General features: G+C 44.3%; 1 protein-coding gene across 1 annotated transcript; it reads right to left on the reverse strand.

The window, feature by feature from the left end:
• Nucleotides 1–10,071: 10,071 nt before the first annotated feature.
• Nucleotides 10,072–10,803, reverse strand: LOC141630042 (uncharacterized). Its single transcript, XM_074442931.1, has one exon. The coding sequence runs from the start codon at nucleotides 10,801–10,803 to the stop codon at nucleotides 10,072–10,074; it is 732 nt and encodes a 243-aa protein (XP_074299032.1).
• Nucleotides 10,804–15,324: the final 4,521 nt, after the last annotated feature.

Consider the following 15,324-nt stretch of genomic DNA (forward strand, 5'->3'; position numbering starts at 1 on the left):
AAGCCGAGTTATCGTTTTATGTTAGTTAAATATTTAGTTATTTCTATCATGAATTCAGTAGCTTTGTTTGTTAACCTTATTGCAGTTTCTATTATAATCATGAGTAGCTAAATCATTCGTGCTTGGATGTAGGGAATCTGTAGTGTAGGCGGCATAATCTTCATAGACCTGAATCGCGCCATGGTCGATCGAGTGGCTTACCTGGTCGATCGACCGGCTCATGTGAGATTAACCTCGTTTTAATTAATTTAATTGCTAAATTTGACGAATCGAGTGCACGCGACTAGTTGAATGCTTAGGAATTGACCGACCCGATAAGATCGAAAGATAGGGGAGGGAAATAGACTACCTAATTAAGACGACTAAATTAATAAGGTCGAGAGATAAGTTAATTTAGACTTTTAAATCACTTTTCAGGACGAGAGTCAGCACTAGTGATATTAGGGACCCGTAGCTAGATCGAAATATGCTACCTGTTAAGGGTGGACCGAGAGGACCTTTTATTTTCCCGTCTCACGTGATTATTTTAGACTTACCTAGTATTCTGCCGCCGAAACTACAGTTAACCAACCATCTTAGCATCCCTTTAAATAATTGATTTCATCCATTTTCTTTTATCACTCGTTTATTTACTTTAGTTATAGAACAATTCAAAAAAAACCCCCACACATTTGTTAACTTAGACTAAAATCAGACAGCTATTAATTGTATTGCCTCTCTGTGGTTCGACCCTGACTGCCGCTATCTATAGTAGTAGTTTGGAAATTATAAATATATCTTTGGTACTCTACGACGGTATCAGTCCTTGTGCCTTAGGAGTGCATAGCTTGAGTCGGGTAGCGGCCCTTTGCCAGGTTTCCTCATGTAGGTATGTCGATATCATCATCCATATCTTTGTCTTTGCAGTTAGGGTTAGTTTGGTAATGATAGATGTTTGTATTGTGTGTATAGGTGTTGCTTGTTTGCTGGGTGTTGCGTGTATGGGCATGGAATAGTCGCAGTCTCTTAAAGGTAGGTTCGCCTACTCAGTCTCTGTTGGTTGTTAGAGTGTCGGTTGTTGTTGTTGATTGATGTTATCGTTGCCGCGGCTGTTGTTTTTGGTCGTTATGGTTGTTGTAGTTGTGATACACCTGTTTGTGACTGATTGTCTGGGGTTCTCGAGGTGTGTCCTCGGCTGAGTGGAGTCGCTTGCGGGAGTGGCTTCACGCCCTAGTTTCGCCCTCCATGGAATCCGCCAAGGGGAGGGGATGTGCACATTAATGGGATAGGGTTATCGCTCGAGATGATGAGCGGGGCTTAAATGAGAATGGATGCGGTCCCCCACTGGCAGGGTAGGTCCAATGGACAGTCGGTGACGGAGATTGATTGGAGTGGGTATGATTGTGTGTGACTGATTGTGGTGGTATTGTGTCGACGGTTGTTGTTGGTTTATGTTGTGTCTTACCTCAGTTACTGACCTTGTGTGGTTGTCTTGTTTGCTTATGTGTCTGCCGTGATCCCTTATAGTGAGCAGTCAGTCTTAGCAGGTGTTGATGTGGTTGATAGCTGGAGTCCTGGCAGGGGTGTGTCGTCACGAGTTCCGATAGAGATATCATGTAGCTGACGAGTTGTACCTTTATCTTTATTAGTTGGTTGTAACACTTGTAATATAACTATAATTGTTCTTTTATCGGCTTTTGATGATTACTTACCTCGGGCAACCGAGAGGGTAATGCCTTTATATTCTAGGGAAGGCCTGGTTAAGGCTCCTCAGTATATGAGGGGTGTTACAAAGTGGTATCAGAGCGACGATTTTGGAACCTGTAACAAATAAACCTTATGAACGTAGTGAGTCTAATAAAATGAACCTAGTGTATGTATAATGGGAGCCCCAGCTGATGCTAAATTTTGGGTGAGTAGGCGGCCTCATTTCAAAATCTTGGCCCCATTAGACTTAAGCCAGTCACTGGGTATGGGAATGGGAGTCAATATGTATGTGCTTAACGTGTATAGTGTTTATGTGAGAATTGTTTGTGGTTAAGTCTTTGTTGAAGTTGGTATCGGTGCAATAGTTATGTTAGGATCGTGTATGGTGAATTTGTGGTGGAGATAAGGTGCGTATGTGACGATAATGAGAAGCGTAGAAGGTTCTATAGAAGTGTGTGAAAAGAGTAGAGGTGTGTGCTGTGAGATGAAGTGTGGCAATGTTGGCGTTTGATCCAGGTTGTTGGTGATGGTGATTCTATACGAGTTTATAAGTCTTACGGTAGCCATAATAATGATAGATAAGGAAGTGTTGCGTATTTATGAGAATTATCACAATAGTAATGAGTATATGCAATGTTTAATGGTTGAAAGTTTCCGTTTGTGTGGTGATTAATTTGTGTAGAATAATTTGTTTATGTTGAGGCATGAATATGTTGCTAATACACTTGGACAATACATGGAATTTGTCGTTAATTATGTGTTTCAAGTAGCGTGAGTATAAATTTGTTAATAACGTAGTAAAATAATTTAGACATGATATAAAGAGATAGTTGCATGCATGGATGACTCGGTAGCTGGTAAATCGTATTGAGAAAGTTTATGATAGACTAATGCGATGTGCATCTTATTTGGTAAGACTGTATGATATATTCGGTTAGAAATGGTAAAATATGAATGAGTACGATAACCAGTGACGACTTCCGAACTTGGTTTGGAATCGACACGTGATATTATTTTGCAGGAACCTTCAGTTGATTTTGTAATTCTGACAGTGTACTCAACCTTACTTGACCGAGTGCAAGAGCTTACTAGACCGAGTAGATCTCACTCGATCTAGTTAGGAAGCTATGACGTTGAGACGTAGGAATTTAATTACGCTTACTCGATGAAATAGCGCCTACTCGATCGAGTAGAGGGCACTCGATCGAGTCCCCGAGGCACTCGATCGAGTAGGCTACAGTACAGTGACTTCCGCGGGTTTCATAAAACCCTTGTTCTTCCTCATTCTTCCTATTTCTTCTTCATCTTTCATAACCCTAACTTCATAAACTCCTCTCAACTCTTGAATCCTTGTGTTTTTGGTGAATTACTTGGGTGCTTTTCATTGCTTTTGTTTGCTCTTTCACTTCTTATTTGAGCAAGATGCCGAGACTAAACCTGGGAACCCATCAAAGTAAGAGGGGAAGGGCTTCTCAGCCCGAAATTGGGGAGGGGAGTGCACCCGTAGTACCGTCTGTACCAGAATACCCTTCAGTAGTCTTTGTGGACTACAAGCAGAGGGAGAGGTTTGTAGCTTTAGAGAAACGGAAGATGAGAACCACTCGATGTGTGGATACCACACTCCTTGATGACCTGGGATTGAGACGGATGTCCGTCATATCTTTGAGACCTTGGGATTCACAGGGCTGTACCGTTTGCGGAAGCATACTTATCCTTTTCTAACTTTGGAGTTCATGAGCTCGTTTAAATACGAGCCGAATGAACAGACTGTCCAATTCCGTCTTCTGAACACGAGTTTTGTATTAACCATGGACCTCTTTGCTTCTCACCTTGGGTTGGCTAAGCCTCCCAAGGGATCCATCCGTGACATTCCGGCTGAGTGCGGGGTTTGCCGCCTTATGCCTTGCCTTTCTGGGAAGTCAGCTCCCACCGCCAGCAACATGTTGATTAATGACATTCAACATGTTACTTTGAGGATCTTTCTTCGTTCCATATCGAACCTTCTATATGAGAGGCCTGACATGAGTAAGTTGAACTCCCACGAGTTGTTGCTTTTGATGGCTTATCTTAACCCGGAGCGGACCGAGAAGGTGGTCTTCAATGCTCCTGCCATGGTCTGTGCTAGCCTTGCTTTGATGGCTACTTCTACCACTCGGCACTTGAGTTATGGTGCTTTTGCCACACGGTTAGCTGAAAAGCTAGCCTCATTTGAGGCTTCCTCTGAGTACATTCCCTTGGCCACCCCGGTGCCTACCATGGACAGAGATTACTACCTCGACCTGAAATGGTTGAGAACTTTGGAGAATGGTAGCCTAGCATGGAGGGTGTGGGGTATGAGCTGGATGAGGATACCGGCTCCTGAGCACCTTCCACCGACTGAGCCTTTGGATGCGGTTGATTCTGATGAGGAGGATGAGGATGCACACCGACCGACACAGACATACCTCATTGATGACACGATCCTTCAGGTGATGCCCGAGCCGAGGAAGGGGGAGAACGTGAGAGCAGCGAAGGATAGACCCAGGCTAGGGAGGGGGCCACGTCATGTGAGGGAGAGGACGGCTGAGACCCAGCCACAGCCAGCAGCACCGCCTCAGTACCCATTTCCTTGTTACCCCTACCTTGATACCCCAAAGACGCGTTCGAGCTACTTGGCAGAGAGAGTGTCCTCTACCTTGACACTCAGGAGCAGGTACCTCAGGTGGTGGTGGAGATGAGATGATGGATGAGCAGCAGCAGCATGAGTGATACTCCTTTTCTTTCTCTTTGTTTATGGTTTGGTTGTGTTGGATGGTAGTAGTCATTTTTAGTTAGTATTTTTTACATTTGGTTTGTATGGATGGCCATAAGGCCGAATTTGCTTAGTTTGAACTTGTTTACAGGATTTTGGGGGCCGGGTTGTCATCCCGACTCGCGCTTATGTGACATTATATATATATATATATATATATTGTGAGTTATGACAGGAAGACTTCGAGGTTTTGACCTGTGGCCACTCGATAGAGTGCCCCTCACTCGGTCGAGTAGCTGCAGGTGTGACGGGGATGGAGCATTCTGATTTGGGGCTACTCGATCGAGTAGCTAAGACACTCGATCGAGTAGGGCCAGCTCGATCGAGTACCCTATATACTCGATCGAGTGGCACTGTTACAGGAACTTTTCGTTAATTAAAATTGTTTTAAGGGTTATATCATTACATGTTTTGTTGTTTAATATGGTTGTTTATGATTAGTAACATGTTTCAACCGTTAACTTCATATGTTGGAAGTCATGCTTGGGTTTTGGATGCGTATTCGTAACGAATAGTGCAAGTAGAAGTTGGTTCTTATTGCATTCATTTTACATCCGTAATGTCTACTAATTATATTTCACCGGAGTTGTGTATTGCCAATACATGTGTATATACATGATTTACAACTGTGGCTAATTATTTGAATAAAGTAGCAAATGATTTTATGAATTAACGATTGTGTGATTAATGAGTAATGTCCATAAGGTATTGTGTGTGTTGGTTATATGACAAGAGGTCATCTTTAATTAATGTGAGCAATAATTCGGTGGTGAACTTCGAGGACGAAGTTCCGTTTTAGAGGGGAAGAGTAATGTCGCGAAATAAAAAGGTCGATATTACAATTATTTTGTTATTTGTTTATAATGTTTTCTATTATTTCTATTACTTTTTAACACGACGCTATAATGGTTTTCATGTGTTGGTTGAGTAATCTGTATGATTGAAGTAAAAGTTGAATGTGCTATGAAAAGACGGTCATAGAGAGATAGTTACGATGTCATGCGTTTGAATAGAATCGTATTGTTGGGTGACATAGTTGTGTTAATGTGACATATTTCGTGTTTATGGTCGTGTACTAGTGAAAGTGTAATCTCATAGTGCGTGGCTAAGAGTTACGAGTAGCAGTGTAGTCATTGGTTGTACTTCATGTTGTGAGGTTGGTACTTTATGTGGTAGAGTGTAGAAGTCGGTCTAAGTGGAGTGTTCGACAGTTGATGATGATGACATGGGAGATAGTATTTATAGGGAGTAGTGACCTATGTCGGTAGAGCGGTGACGTTGATCTTGTTTCTGTATCTGGTGTTTTGGGGAAGGGTGAGTTGAACTTCGGGGACGAAGTTCTTTTTAAGGGGGGAAGATTGTAATACCCGCCCTTTGGGGGACCTGTTGACTAGCATTGACCGACTTTGGGAGCGGTAATAGTCCTTAGGAATACGTACGAAAGTTATCTTGTGTCTTGAGTTATGGGTGGTACTCGATAGAGTAGAGGCTACTCGATCGAGCAACGTGGATACTCGATCGAGTAAGGGCCACTCGATCGAGTACGTTAGTTACTCGATCGAGTAGCATCTTTTCAGCGAGGGTTTATAATCGTGTTTTCCTATATCCGCAAATCATTTCCGCCTCTTTCTTCTAAACTTAGATGTCGTCCCTTCCTTTTCCCTTCACCATATACCTTCCATGGGAGCCTTTGAAGGTCCTTGTGCCTTAGGAGTGCATAGCTTGAGTCGGGTAGCGGCCCTTTGCCAGGTTTCCTCATGTAGGTATGTCGTCATCATAATCCGTATCTTTGTCTTTGCAGTTAGGGTTAGTTTGGTAGTGATAGATGTTTGTATTGTGTGTATAGGTGTTGCTTGTTTTCTGGGTGTTGCGTGTATGGGCATGGAATCGTCGCAGTCGCTTAAAGGTAGGTTCGCCTACTCAGTCTCTGTTGGTTGATAGAGAGTCGGTTGTTGTTGTTGATTGATGTTGTCGTTTTGCGGTCGTTGTTTTTGGTCGTTGTGGTTGTTGTAGTTGTGATACAGCTGTTTATGACTGATTGTCTGTGGTTCTCGAGGTGCGTCCTCGGCTGAGTGGAGTTGGTTGCGGGAGTGGCTTCACGCTCTAGTTTCGCCCTCCGTGGAACCCGCCACGGGAGAGGATGTGCACATTAATGGGATAGGGTTATCGCTCGAGATGATGAGCGGGGCTTAGGTGGGAACGCCTGCTGTCCCCCACTGGCAGGGCTGGTCCAGTGGACAGTCGGTGACGGAGATTGATTGGAGTGGGTATGATTGTGTGTGACTGATTGTGGTGGTATTGTGTTGACGGTTGTTGTTGGTTTATGTTGTGTCTTACCTCAGTTACTGACCTTGTGTGGTTGTCTTGTTTGCTTATGTGTCTGCCGTGATCCCTTATAGTGAGCAGTCAGTCTTAGCAGGTGTTGATGTGGTTGATAGCTGGAGTCCTGGCAAGGGTGTGTCATCACGAGTTCCGATAGAGATATCATGTAGCTGACGAGTTGTACCTTTATCTTTATTAGTTGGTTGTAACACTTGTAATATAACTATAATTGTTCTTTTATCGGCTTTTGATGATTACTTACCTCGGGCAACCGAGATGGTAATGCCTTTATATTCTAGGGAAGGTTTGGTTAAGGCTCCTCAGTATATGGGGGGTGTTACAGTGAGGGTGCGGTCATTGGCTCGGGTCCAGGTAAAGGCTTGGTTGTAAATGGAGGCGCATAAGGAGAGAGAAGGGCGAGGGTTGGGAGAGGAGAAGGTTAGATCGCAACGCCTTATCCAAAGGCGCCAAATGGCAAAGGTGAAGAGGGTGTTCCAACTAGGGGAAGGGGAATTACAGTTCTCATAGATCCAGTGGTGAAGATCCAAGGTGAAGAAAGAGTGTGGGACATTAAGGGAGGTCCAAAAACCAGAGGCAAGGCTGCAATCGCAGAGGACATGAGGGAGGTCTCGGGGATGGAGGGCTTGAGACACAGAGAGTAAGACAGGTTAGGAAGGATGTTCCGGGTAAAGAGGGAGACCTTGTGCGGTAGTTTGTTCCACCACACGAGCCAAAGAAAGACTTTTATCCTAGGTTGAGTGTGAAGACCCCATAACCAGAACAAGCCAGAAGGAAGGAAGGGGATAGACGGCGAGGGGGTGGCGGGGGCCCCCGAGAGGTAGTGGTAGGCTTCGCTGACAGAGAACTTACCTCTAGGGGCAAGGGAGGTGGAGAGGGTGTCACATCTAGGAGAAGAGGGGAGAGGGAGAGAGAGAATGATTTGGGTGATATGTTCTGGAAGATCAAAGTCAAGGGACTCAAAAGACCACGCGCCATGAGAGATAATGGTGCTGAGTCTTGCAGTAGAGGAGGAGAGGCTAAGAGGGCCTGAGATGGCGGTCCGGAGAGGCCCCAAGCTGGTCCATGGGTCATCCCACAAACGGATAGTGGAACCATTGCCAATAGACCAGGTGAGGTGGTTTTTGATGAGGCTCCACCCAATTCCCACATTTTTCCAAATATGGAAGCCAAAGGAGAAGGTGCGAGGGCGGGGAGTGAGGTATTTACTATGCAAGGCTTTGGCGGAAAGAGAGGACTTGTCAAGGAGGACTTTCCAGCTCAACTTAGCTGAAAGAGAATCATTGAGTGGTTTGGCAGCCTTAATACCAAGACCGCCCAGAGAGAGGGGAAGGGTAACGAGGTCCCAGTTGGCCAGATGGAGTTTCTTAGAAGAGTGGCTAGACCGGAGGAAGCTTCTAGTGATTTTATCGATGTCATTGAGAATGGAGGAGGGGAGATGAATGCACTGCACAGTGTGAGTGGGAATAGCATTAAGGATGGATTTGTTGAGGTAGATTCTCCCAGCCTTAGAGAGGAAGCGGGATTTCCAATTGGCAAGTTTGGCTTGGATGTTGTCAATGATAAAATGGAGATCATCATGCTTAGGTTTCTTACCGTGGAGAGGATAGCCAAGGTAAGTGCCAAGGTTGTTGGTTTTTTTGATACCTAAGGCTTCCTCAAAGATATGGACATCAGAGGGGGGTGTGTGTCTAGAGAAGATGACTTTGCTTTTCAGACAATTTATTTGTTGGCCCGAGGAGGAGCAGAAGAAAAGGATGGTATCTTGGAGGGCACATAGATTTCTCTCAGAAGCTCTTCCGAAGACAAGAATGTCATCAGCAAAGAGGAGGTGGGAGAAGGAGGCACCTCCTTTCCCAATGGTGTAAGGGGTCCAATAGTTATCATAGCAAGACTGGTGGATGAGACGAGAGAGGGCCTCCATACAAATAATGAAGATGTAGGGGGAAAGGGGGTCACCTTGGCGGATCCCCCGGGAGGGGAGGAAGCTGTCAAGAGCAGAACCATTAAGGGTAACCTGAGTGGAGGTAGTAGAAATGCAGCTCATGATAAGGGAAATGGTGTCAGGGTCAATGTTGACCGCGAAAAGGCAGGTTCTAATAATGTCCCACTCAAGTTAGTCGAAGGCCTTCTCAAGGTCAAGTTTAAGGGCAAACCAACCCAATTTACTCTTAGAGAAATGCATGGAATGGAGAATTTCCGAAGCAATGATGTAGTTTGTATCAGTCCCTCGCCCAGGGATGAAACTCCCTTGGTTAGGGGAAATAAGGTTGTGCATGTGGGGTTTGAGACGGCTAACTATGATTTTTGTTATCATCTTGTATGTGGTGTTGCAAAGGCTGATGGGTCGGAAGTTTGTGATTTTTTGAGGGGAAGGGATCTTTGGGATAAGGGAGATAATGGTTTGATTAATGGAAGGAGGAACAAATTTGGTTGAGAAGATATTTTTAATGAAGGGGATGAAGTCAGGCTTGATGATGTCCCAACATCTTTTAAAGAAACCCGCATGAAAACCGTCGGGTCCGGGGGCCTTGTTGGAGCCAAGGGAGAACAGTGCAGATCTAATTTCGTTATCAGAAGGGAGCGTGAAGGTAGTGATGTAGGGAGTCCGGGGGTTGGGGGACCAAGAGGAGGAGGTGAGGGGAATTGAGTCTTTCCCAGTGGTAAACAGGTTGGCAAAATATTGAGTTATGTGGCTGTTGAGGGCATTGTGGCTAGAAATGGTCATGCCCACATCATTAGTCAGGGAGAGGATACGGTTGAAGCTCCTGCGGAGGGTGACAGATTTCTGGAAGAAGGAAGTGTTACGGTCACCATCAGTAAGCCAGTTAATGTGGGACCTATCCTTCCAGTAGTGGTGTTCGAAGTCAAGGACACAGTTTAAGTCATGGGTGAGAGAATCATTGAGGTTAATGAGGAAGCTAGAGGAGGGATGATTGCAGAGGTCCTTTTGGACCCCAAGGAGTCGAGAGGTAAGTCTCTCATTCTTTTTAGGTAGGCTACCAAAAGTAACGGCCGCCCAGTCACTAAGAGTAAGGCTGAGACTGGTGAGTTTGGCAGGGGGGCAACCGCACAGGGAGGGCCAGGTCGAAGACACAATAGGGAGAAAGAAAAGGGTCACAATTCCAGTAACTTTCATACTTGAAGGGTTTAGTCAAAGGGCGAGGAGGGATGGAAGTTTTAAGGATAATAGGGCAATGGTCCGAGGAGAGACGAGTCAAATGAAAGTTATGAGAGTTGGGGTATTGGTCAAGCTACAGTTGGTTCACCCAAGCCCGGTCAAGCCTTTCCAAGATAGGGTTAACACGTAGCTTGTTGGTCCAAGTGAACTTGGATCCGGAGAACCCAATGTCAATGAGGTCACAAGAGTCAAATGTGGTCTTGTATAAGTCAGCACGATTTAACTTGATGCCGCGGGCCCCATGTTTTTCGGAGGGACATGTGACTTCATTGAAATCACCCATGAACACCCAAGGGAGGTTATGATTGTCAGAGATATTAACAAGTTCAGTCCAAAGAGTGCGACACAAACGGAATTTCGGACTAGCATAAATAGCATAAAGGAGAAACTTAAAGGAAGTGAGGGGTACCTGAACCACCACATTAATGAGTTGACTGTGTTTGTTGAGGAGGGTGACCGTTGCCTTGCCCGAGTTCCACAAAATGATGATACCGCCAGTGAAGCCCACCGGGTCCAGAACCTCAAACGAGTCAAATGGGAGTTTACGCACAATGGTCAGCGAGTTAGGGGAGGTTACTATGGTTTCGGAGAGGGTAACAATGGAGGGGTTATGGGCATTGATGAGGTAAGCAAGGTGGTTACGGAAAGAGGGTCTAGCAATACCGCGATAGTTCCAGAACAGAATATTCATGTTTGGCGGGACAGATAGAAAATCATTTAGCTCTATTTGAGCCCTTGGATAGGCCACAGCCTCTTCCTCGTCTAGCACGCGGTCTGAATGTGCAGGAGGGGAGTTGGGTTTCATCTCGCACAAGGTTAAGAGGAGCTTCTTGTGAGCCGAGTTCGGCGCTCGATCCCAGCTACACCATATATCCAGGGCTCTCAGGCGGGTTACAGTTCGAAAATTTACGACTGCATTCGCGAAGCTCGCTACCCATAGGTCTTTGGATGTCGAATTCAATAGATAAATTTTTCTCAATTGAGGCAAGATGGGAATAGGATCCAGTAGAAATTATAGTTCGGGTTGGGCAGTCAAGGACGGGTGGAGGTGGTGATGATGTTGCAGGAACCACATCAAGAAGCAAACCAGTACAGAGGGCAGGTTGGGTAGGTCTGAAATGTCGATTAGATGGGCCGGGTGGAGGCAGCCCGAGAGCATCCGGGTGTTTATGAGACAAATGTTTTTGCAGGATGGGGGCGGGTTGTAAGGATTTGCGAGTATTGACCGGAGGTTTGGTACGGTTACTTGAAGCGAGACGAGGCGACGTTCGTAGGTAAAGGTGGTCTCGTTGACTGGTAATTCTGGTAGGGTGAGTTGTGGGGGTTGGTAAAAGTCCTCTGGACTCGCCTCTGGGTGAAAGAGGAGGAGGGTGATTTTTTTCCGGAGTGGTGGAGGGGGTTGAAAAAGAGGTGTAGGTGGTATGTAGGAGGTTGGGACAGAAAGAAGGAGTGGTGTCGGCAGGGTCGGGTTCAGGTCCATATGTGGGGGAGAGGATGGTGTCGTCATTTTGTGGAGGGGGGGGGGGGGGAGCTGGGAGTTTTCGATTTGAGTAGGGAGAGTGAGAAAATGGGTAAGGGAGGGTTAAATAAAGGCTGGTTAAGGATAGAGGAAAGGGAGGAAAAACCAAAATTATGGTCAAAGTTGAAATTGAAGAGGGAAAAGGGGGAGGTGGGGTTAATATCAGAGCACAAATCAGAAAGGGCAAGGGTAGGCTTTCTAATTTGGGATAAAGGGGTTAATTTAGAGGGAGGGAAAGAAACTTTACCAGTTTCATGGAATGGGACAATGGTCCAATTATCAGATTGGGAAAAGGATGGGTCCCTTTCAAGATCAGCCACAGACTGTAAAGTGGCCTTGTCACTATCACTAAGTGGCCTTATCACTATCACTAGTACCATGTGCAGCTACAACAGTCGTAGAGGGAGTAGCAGGGGTTGAACATACCCCTTTGAAAAACCCATGGCAAATACCACAATAGATCTGCTTATCCGCCAACTTAATTTCCTGACAAAATTTACCAAGCCACACCTTATTCGGGATCGGCTTAGATTGATCCAAGTGAACCGAGATACGGGTAAACCTGGCATTATTTCTGTTTAATCCGTTGGGGTCATGTTTGATGAAAATCCCGATTGAATTTCCAATAGCTTTGAGGATGTCGGGACGGTGGTACTCGATGGGAACCTCGGGGAGGATTAACCTAGTGGGAATAGTCGTAATTGATGCTGATGATGGTTGGAAATTGGGTTTCCACGGTTGGACATGGAGGTAGTAGCCTTGAATGAACCAGGGACAGTTCTCAATTATGTTGGTAAGTTCCGAAATCGACTCGGGTTTACAAAAATAGAACCCTTTGCCGAGGCCGATGAGTTGGAGATTTTTTTTGCACTTCCAAAGAGTCTTGATGGAGGCGGCGAGGTGGCCGGAATCAATTGATTTCCCGGTCAGTTTGATAATTATGGTGTTTTCCCATTTGGAGCGGATTGAATTAACAACTTGTTGAGGTAAAGCAATTGATGGGTCGGATGTTTTCTGGGAATTATCCGGGTTTGGGGAGAAAATTGAGAATTTGGGTTTATCAGTGGATTGATGAGGATTGAGAATGGAATTTGTTAGGGCAGATTTATATGTGATCGGCGGTGGGTTTTTTGGTGGCAGAGTTGGTTTGGTAGGTGACGGTGGAGGTGACGATTTACATGACGAAGGGCGTTGACCAGAGTGCGTGCTGTCGACTGACTCAGAGAGGGTGGAAGGGGTGGGTAACAAGGCGGTTGGTGGGGGACAACGGTTCCAGGTGGTGGTGATGTGTGGTGGTTCAGGTTGGCGGTTGTGTTTTTGGTGTTGAGGACGCTCATTGTTGGTGAAAATCTAGAAGGCTCTCACATCTCTCTACTTTTTGTATTTCCTTATGAACCGTTGCATTTATTTGTGGGTGTAGTATTGTGAGTCATTTGCACATAGCCAAATTTACGTACCATCAAAATATTCATGTTTTCAAATTGCATATCATAGTCTTACATACGAAGTGAAAAAAAAATGGATAAATACATTTAGGTCGTTCACGCGTAATTTAGTCTTAGGCCACATTTGAAATTGCATTAATCATCATACATAATATTTTCAAAAAAAAAAATAGTTTTTTCTCTTTTAACAAATAGAGGTCTGATTTTTTATTTTTATTTTTTTCATCCCCCTTTTTTTTAATTTAAAAAAAAGCTCATTTTTGGTCCATAGTAGGAATTCGTTTTGAGTCTTATTACGCATCGAGTCATTCCTTTAATTCCAGTACAACTGTCCCAGATTTCTACTTCTAGAATCATGTCAACCAGTTTGAAAAGAAAATAGAAAATAAGCACAAACATGCCAATAAAATAAGATAAATCACTCTTACAATCAATCTCATAACTTTGTTGCTGACATTACCAAATAACATGTAATTTACAATGTCTAATTAAAATAGGACCATCCTAATCCTCTTTGAGTTGCATAAATAAAAAAGAACATATGTCATTTTTATTAGTCACTTGTTCTACTCTTTACCCTTAACTAGTAAAATAGGCTCGAAATACTTTAGGGCGTATCTCTTTAGTGTAGATCAATCGACCTCTTAGAGTCAGCCTGAACGAGGGTGTGCATTTGATCACCTTTTCCATCTCTTGTGGTGTGATAATTCCTTGATCGCTGTGTCTCTATCTAGGTGACCTCTAGGTTTGGAGACTCAATCTTTCTACCTGATTCATCCATTTGACTACCAAGTAAGCACAAATTGCTTTCTACCAAATTTATCAATTTTCCATATCTCAAATGATTACCAGATGAGCACAACTCATATGATCGACCATTTTAGCAAATATTGTCAACCATTCTGTAGACACCTCATTTCTGCACCTCCCGCCAACCACCCAGTGATGATTGGGCCGCATGTCTGATTATGCGGAGCGATTTATGACATTTCATAAGTTCATCGACACGTGATACTCAAACAATCGAGTCAACCTCATGGTCGTCATCTACGCGCCCATATGGTCATTTTGACAGTAATTATAATTCATTTGGAGTCCGGGTCAAAAACCGCTACCATTTTCTAAACCGTCTAAAACCCGAGTCGGAATATTCTCGAATTTTCCGAAGTAATATTCCTAAATTTTATCTATTATCACGAAAATATCTACCTTGCGGAATAAGGAAGCCTACATCTTCCCTAATTCCTAAAATCAACCGCGGAAATCTTTCTTGCTAAGGAGGAAACTGCTCAAGAGAAAACGCAGCAGGTGGTGCGCCTCTTGGAAAGATCGCAGTTCCTACTGCGCCTCTTCCTGGCCTGCTTTTTCTCCAGTTTCCAGATTTCCGCCGGATTTCTTTCCTATCCCTACTTTTACCATAATTCCTCCGTGTGATTAGTATAAATAGAGGCCTCCGCCTCACATATTCTTCACGCGAGTGTCCGCCCTTCTCTTCTCCCTTTGCATTCTAAGACCGTGCTCTTACTTTTCGGCGCCTACGTGCTCGCTCCTTGTGACCACGTAAGCTCAGATCATTCTGAATACCAGTCACGTTTGCATGACCGACCAATTTGACCACTACACTTTAATCAACTTGTTCTAAATCCTCTTTAGAGGGCACTTTCATACTACATCGAGCTGAGCAATCACTAATACGACAACTTAGTTAATCTCGCTTCGTCAAACATGTAAGTCTGTGGGTGTAAAACCCACATTATTTACGGTATTTTATTTTGTATCAATTAATGTACGAGTTTACGTCATAAGCATGCTCAAAACCGTTTTCAAAATCACGTTTTAAAACCCTTTTAACGGAACAGGAAAGAGGCACCGTCGAGAAGAAACGCAATAGCTGTTGCGCCTTCTGGAATGGTCACAGCACTTGCTGCGCCTATTCCAGAGTCTGCTTATGTAATACTACGGTTTTCTATGTCTATGGGTACTCTATCGAGTGGGACTTACTCTGTCGAGTAAGTATGTTTTTATACGAAATAGTAGTCTGCCTGATGGGTACTCGATCGAGTATGTGTGACACTCGATCGAGTAAGTCACTTACTCGATCGAGTAAGTTGGTCTTACGGGTTGTTTTAGCTGGGTTTTGTTAATAACGCGTGATTAGTATTTAAGGGTTCCGTCATCTTTCTTAATCACTTTTACTTTTCTAAAAACCTTTCAAAGAGAGAAAAGAATTACGTTGCTTTGTTCTTTGCGTTATTATCAAATCCCAAAGGCTAAGGTTGTCGGATCGTCGTGTTCTTTACGCCGTTGAGTTCGTCGTGTCAAGGGTAAGATCCTTGTATAGTTTTTATATTGTTTTGTTGAT

The sequence above is a fragment of the Silene latifolia genome, chromosome Y, assembly GCF_048544455.1.
Source record: "Silene latifolia isolate original U9 population chromosome Y, ASM4854445v1, whole genome shotgun sequence".
NCBI classification, from domain to species: domain Eukaryota; kingdom Viridiplantae; phylum Streptophyta; class Magnoliopsida; order Caryophyllales; family Caryophyllaceae; genus Silene; species Silene latifolia.

What these genes read in the sequence shown, in the direction of transcription:
- LOC141630042 (XM_074442931.1), bottom strand. Translation starts at nt 10,803, where the DNA reads ATGAAACCCAACTCCCCTCCTGCACATTCAGACCGCGTGCTAGACGAG.